The sequence below is a fragment of the Cynocephalus volans genome, chromosome 2 (assembly GCF_027409185.1).
Source record: "Cynocephalus volans isolate mCynVol1 chromosome 2, mCynVol1.pri, whole genome shotgun sequence".
NCBI lineage: Eukaryota > Metazoa > Chordata > Mammalia > Dermoptera > Cynocephalidae > Cynocephalus > Cynocephalus volans.
In genome coordinates, this window is record NC_084461.1 from 170,942,636 (window position 1) to 170,949,509 (window position 6,874).

Sequence of the window (6,874 nt, forward strand, 5' to 3'; positions counted from 1 at the left end):
TATTAAGGTTCAATTGCATATACTCTTGTGGATCTTCTAGCTACTTTATTAAGGCAGGAACAAACTGCTAGTTTAAAATAAAATAACTCCAAAAAGCACGGAAACCCTGGATATTCCTCTGGATTATAGTAAAGACTCTCCTTTGTCAGTGCTCTCAGTTACTTCCTCACCCATGAACACCTGTCACATCCTTTTAAATATTTGTGTTTTTCTTTTCCTAGGATGAAATCGCATAAGTCAATTTTCCTCGGGGGATTATGACGCTCATTACAACTAACTGGCCTTATTTCACAACTCATTCTTTTATTTTAAGTGTATGAAAACTGGGAAAAAGTCATGGCCAGAGGGGTACATATGTATTGTTTTGATGAGGGGGACAGAGAAACAAAGAGAAAGACCTGGGAAATGAAAATTGCTTTACTTTTTATATTTTGGCTGGAAAGTAAACTCCAATGGGAGAAACAGCAGGTGTATTTCAGTGACCAAGGAGACACCCCTGAAAATACAAGCTGAAGAGCAAAAGAAGGGGGCAACTTTCTGTTCAAGTTAGTAAAGGGGGGGAGACATCTTTCTGTCCCCCATTCTCACAAGAGCAACTTCAGAATCTCTGTCCCCATCACCTTGTACCCCGGGTGACGTCACACTTTTCGGCATGATTTCTGAGGAAGTTGCGTCTCTTGGTGCCGTGTTGTGAATGTACAGTCAGGAGAAGCGGGATCAATTTTGCCCAATTTCTCTGGGAAGGCCGTAATGTGCGTGGGCCCCAGTGTTAGCCGTGTGACTCTGTCAATGAAACCAGCCTGATCTTTATGCTCATGGACAAAGCTCATACCCAGGCAGTTCTTATGTTGTAGCTAAGAGAGGGGTCCCAAAGAGTTGCTGGTGCTAGCAGTTTTGGAAAATGTAGGGAAAGGATATTTCCATTGCTTGACTCAAAAAGTAGGAAATTTAAGTCAATAACTTAAATGCCAAGCATCCTTTCTGTACTGAAAGACATTCAATAAAATTTTCACAAGTCTGGAAAACAAATCAGAAATGAGGTGTAGGGAAAACTGTTTTGTCATGACGAAGTAGTGAGTGGATAGGTGGAGGAGGAATTTTCCCTCCCGAACTCCACAGCTTTTGTTGATAATGTGTTCCTATTCTCAGGTCCCAGCAAGCATTCTAAAACCCAAAAAAGGTTTACCAGGGAAGGACTCCAGGCACTGAGGCTAATGTGCTGACTTCAATCAGCTCCAGAAATAGAAATAAGCTGACAAAATACGTTACCCAATCTAATTTAACCAAAATCTAATTAATGGATTTACCAGAAATGGAAAAACATATGAAGACATCATTTATTCTTATGAAGTAGTATGCCAACACGTGTAAATTCTTGAATGTTTGATATAACCAGCAAAATGAAAGTGCTGTGTCAACTTAACAGCGACATTGTTTTGTCAAGTAATATCACAGTACTTTATAAATATAAAATTGTTCAAGTGCTTATTTCCAATTAGTCACATTTATTATCACCAGTAATGAAAAGACTAATATAAAAATGTACACTCAAAAGGAACAGAGGCACCAAACTCACCCCAACAATAATAGCCGATATTTTCCAAAATCCTTCTGTCCTGATGCAGTCAAATCTGCTGCACCTTTACTCCTCTAAAAATGACAGTGTTAAGTTTCGCTGAATTCTACTTTTTGACTGAAAGATTATATTCGTTATGTAAATCACGCTGTATGAAATCTTTCCTTTATTTCTATGCGCTCTCAGATCAGACACATAAATATTGGTTCAAGACCTCTTATTGCATCTCTTTAACACTCAGTCTTTACATTAGTCACATTCCTCTAAACAACAGATTAAAGCCAGCTCAACAGGTTAGTAAAAATAGTTGATGGAAAAAAAATACCTACCAGTCAAAACGTCAAAATATTCTATACAATTAAACTATGGGGAGAAGACAAAAAGCAAGCAGTTCACTGACATGCTTAACAGAACCTGAAAAAGAGTTAACCACCTACCTGGAGCTGGAGAAAGAAGGAAAGAGATGATCAGAAGCTCTTCCAGCATGCTGGTGGCTCCAGTGCCCACCCTGCTCACTTGGACCTGGGCTGCCAGCTCTGTTCCTGCCTCCTCTCAAGTGAGACAGAAGGAAACTCCCTGGTTCATTCTTGTCGCTGCCTCAGGAAGTGTTTACTAAAGGTGTTGCACAACCTCGAAGCTGTGGTCCTGCACAATGGCACAGCAGGCGGAAGTCCCGGCTGCCTCCTGGCTCTAAGATTCTTTTATCATAAACCATTGTTTCTCTCTCCTTCTCCACACTTCATACTCCAAAGTCGTATGTTTCTAATATAGTACTATAGCCTGGTAATTCACAAGGAGATAACTGCTTTGATAAATACATAATGTATATGATATATAGATATATATACTCAAATATTTATTTTTATGTATATATATTTTTTGCTATGTTGGCAAAAAGTTACTGAGAAATGTTATTCTTCCCTCACATACATATGTGATTCGGTAGAGCGATTTCTAATTCAATCCAATTATTACGTAAATTTATTTTCCAATTATTTGTGTCCTATTCCTATTTCAAAATAAATATTATCCTGAAATAAGAATGTATGACAGTACGAACACAGGTTTTTCAAATCCTCAGGGGTACTTGTATCATAAGTGACAACCAGGAGCGGGAGGGAAAACCTTCAAGACCCAAAGGATGAAATTTCCAGAGAAATTTCAGGACCTGTCACTGGTGGAAGGAAGGCTAAATTGGGCACGTCCAGAAATCATACTGTATAACTAATAAAATAACTAATATTAATTGAGCTGTTAATTAAGTTCCAGGTACTTTCCTAAATCCATTATACTTCTTATCATATTAATCCTTATGACACTTCTGTATTATAAATATATTTTGTAGATGAAAAATTGGAGTTTAAAAATACAAAAGGATTCAAAAGATTTTATCACCATTATTGGTCCAACTCTTTGCCAGAACACAAAATAAATGTCAGAATGAAGAACAATGTGCCTGAAAAACAGACATTTCATCATAGAGAAAACTCAGCTAACTAGTGTAGTAGAAACAGAAAAAGCATCAGGTAGCACTCAGAGCTTGTAATAAAACAAATTTTTAACAATGCCCCATGTATATCTACATTACACACACAGGGTTGATACAAGGGTACTTCAAAAAGCTGGTGGAAAAATACAATTGGAAATTAATACAAGCCTTTCCATAAACTTTTTGAAGTACCCCTGTATATGCATATAAACATATCATTATTGTTTATTTATTACTTAATATATATGTATGTAGACATATGTATGTGTGTGCTTATCTTGTTTGTATTTAGAAATAGCACTTCAGAAACACAAGTAGCATCACACGGTATCAGTGCTGCAAAGGGAAGTGTAGAACAGTGTAAAATCGAATTTGAATTTTAGGACAATTAGTTTGGCAGCGATGGATGTAGAGAATGGCTGAAGCCAGATTACTACAGAGAAAAGGAACTCATTGGAAGTGAAAACAGAAGACGACAGGGTCTGAATTTAAGCAGAAGTAACAGGGATGGAAAGAAGGGGATATATTTGAGAAATATTTATTGAGCAGGATTGGTAAGCCTTAGTTACTAATAAGATGTGGGGGCACTGAAATTAAGAAGAGTGTTTATTTATTCATTAAATATGTATTCAGTGTCTACTCTGTGCAACTACTGCACTTGGCTTTGGAGATTAAGCTTTGAACACAGGGACAAAAATTCACATGTGCATGGAGCTTAGAATCTAGTGGGAATGGGAGGGTGGGAAAAATAAGTGCTATGAAGAAAATAGAACTAGGCGATAAGTCCTGAAGGAACATGCACTGCTCTCTCCTGATGTTTCCCCCCATTAACGGAGTAGGCTGTTCAGTAGCTCATCCTCTTGGTTCCTTTCTGTCCCTTCTCTTACTCTACCAAAGGATGTACAGAGACCCACCGCGGGGCTCCTTTCTCTTTCCCTTGTCTTGGGGCACATTTCTGCTCTGCTCCCCCAATCCTTCAGTGTCCAGAGGGCAGTGGAGAGCAGTTCTTGTAATCACGGGGACAGAGGAAGCCTGCCCTGGGGAGTTCCTAGGACATAGATGAGCCTATCAAATTCTGGGGGTCAGTGGCAGCAAACACTCTTTCCTAAACTTATAAGCCACATAGTTTTATGTCCAGCATTGTGAATTATAAAGGGGCTACTTCAGTCATTATCGGCCTTAACTTTGCCTTATTTCTCAGATGATTCAGAGATCTGGTGAGGAAGATGAATGTTTTTAATAGATCTGTCTTAAAGCCCAATAAGAGGAAATAGGAAGGAAGTAGACCCAGGGATACTTCCACCTCTGTCAGGAGGTAACATTTACATTGGGCTTTAAATGATGGGAACCCAGTCATGGAAAAATGTGCAGGAACAACATTTGGGGCAGAAAGAACAGAACATGCAAGAGACTGAGGCTGAAGCATGCTCAACATACCTAAGAACAAAAGCCAGTCCGGTGTGGCTGGAGCCAGTGAAGGAGAAGAAAAAAGGTAGTTGGGGATGTGGGCTAAGGGCAAAATCATGTTGCTTCTGGAAGTATCTTATTGCAAGTACAATGGGAACCCCTCGGTGGAACGTAAGCAGGTAGCAACAGGAGCTGTTTCATGTCATTAAAAGATTTTCTTCGTAGGAAAGAGAGTAACAGAATCAGAAAGAGATCAGAAGTGGAAGGGGAAAGATCAATTCAGGGGCTACTAAAACATGTGACCTGAGAAACAGTGGACCAGAGAGGTAGGTGAGAACAGAGGTCATGGCTCAAGTTAGGGACATATTTAGAAAGTAGAGATGCCCACGTTTGCTAGTGGTTTGACCTCCCTGATCTTTGTGTGGAAGTCTGAGAAGGTGATTGCAGTGTTCCCTGAGAGAGGATTCACACAGTAGAGCAGGTGAAAAACAGTCAGTCCAGTTTAGGACACATTGCATACAGGTAGGCTAGCTAGCTGTTAATTCAAAAAATAGGTCTGGAACTCAGGAGGAAGATCAATTCAAAAATAATATATAATATGTATCGAGGTTTTTTTTATTGGTTATGAATATTCATAGGGTACAAAGTTGATTGTCAGCACTTGTGCCCAAGATGTGCTGGCCAGATGCATACTGGCAGAATGCCCATTACCACAAATTGTGATTGTACCCCATGTCCCCCACCCAATTATCCCCAAACTCCTTTCCCATCCCACCCATCCCCACTCCACTTTGTATCCCTAGGTCTGTTCTCTCCCTCTGCAAGTCCAAAGCACCACTGTGGTCTTTCTTTCCTTCCTTCTTTCTCTCTTAGCTCCCACTTGTGAGTGTGTATAATGCATTGAGTTTTTAAAATGTGATTTAACACATTCTTATCCTCATAACAAACCTGTGAACCAGGTAATAGTTTTATTACTATTTTAAAGAACAAGCCAAGGTAAAGAGAGGCTAAGTAAAATCATTCAGTTATTCTACAAAAGAAGCAAGATTTAAACTCAATCAGCATGGTGCAGGGGCAGGTCCATAAATATGTACTCCACAGGGCCTTTCAAACTGCCTGGCATCACACAATCCCCAATAAATGTCTATGGATTAATAAACTACTAGGCTATCTTGTATTATTATTCTACACATAAAAAAGTGTTTCTTCAAGCCCAGAAGAAAGAGCACCTTTGTTATCCCTGTTCAGCATACCTTAAGTTATAACAATTCTCTGCGTAGAGACCGTAGTCATGTTCTAAAAGATTCCAGATGATAACCCACAGAAATAGCATTTTTCTAATAGCATTTCTGGGATGTATGATGGAGTAGTTTTGTTCAGAAAAAGAATCAGGTTTCCCAAAGTCACACTGAAAAATGTCCTCAGAGCAGAGGTCCAGACTAAAAAACACCTCTCATTTCATAAGAATAATAATGACAAAAATAATTGTCATAGCTAATTCTTTGAGCACTTACTTAGTGCCAGAAATCTGGATAATGCTTTAAATACATGACCTCCTTTACTTCTCACCAAAATCTGAAGATTGCAGTAGTAGATGCCATTGTGGTTTCATGAGACACGGCACAGGACCTTGAGTTGGAAAACAACAGACAGGTTCAAGTCCCCACTATTCCACTTGCTATACTGCACTGGGCATATAAGTTTCTCTTAAATCTTGGTTATGGATAAAATTAAGTTCTAAAGTCAATTAACAAATAACGTTCAGCACTCTGCTTCATTAGAGTTTATAAGGATCACATGGCATTACATGTTAAAAAGCACTTGTAAAATGTTTATTTTATTCTCTATTCTATACCAACTTCTCTTCATTGAAGGCCACCTGAAAAGAGGATTCTAGCAAGATGATCCATTTTCAAGCATAGATTAAAAGTAGTAAAGGACGAAATTTGATCTGGATGCAAAGAGCATTACTGCTTTGAACCAATGTTCCAAATTGTGCAGTTCCTGTCTATTATAATTGACAGTGTATCAGGAAAGCCTCTTCCCTTTCATATATGCTGATACCATTTGGAGTGTATCACACATAGCGTCAGTAATTCTTCTAAAAACTCTTTGATGTATGTATCATAAATTCCAAGTTACATAGGAGAAAACTGAGGCCCAGGGATATTAAGGGAGCTGTCCCAGAGACTGCTGCAGTCTCTGTGCAGGATTGTTTCATGGTACTATTCACCAGCACAGTTGCCCAGAACCTAGCTCCAACCCTGAGGGGCACAGATCATGGGAGAAAATGACACTCCTCTAGGCATGCTGGCTGCGGAGAGATTGACAGTGAAAGCACCCCATGGCGCCAAGCAGGAGACAGGTGATGAGGACTTGGATTCGCTGTGTCAGAGAAGAGC

At 39.3% G+C, this 6,874-nt stretch overlaps 1 protein-coding gene across 1 annotated transcript in view; it reads right to left on the reverse strand.

Annotated features, from left to right (window-relative positions):
* ADAM28 (ADAM metallopeptidase domain 28) overlaps nucleotides 1–2,062 on the reverse strand; it is a 44,947-nt gene extending 42,885 nt beyond the window's left edge. The window contains exon 1 of the mRNA XM_063087710.1: nucleotides 2,014–2,062. Coding sequence (XP_062943780.1) covers nucleotides 2,014–2,062 — 49 coding nt within the window. The remainder of the gene's footprint in view (nucleotides 1–2,013) is intronic.
* Nucleotides 2,063–6,874: the final 4,812 nt, after the last annotated feature.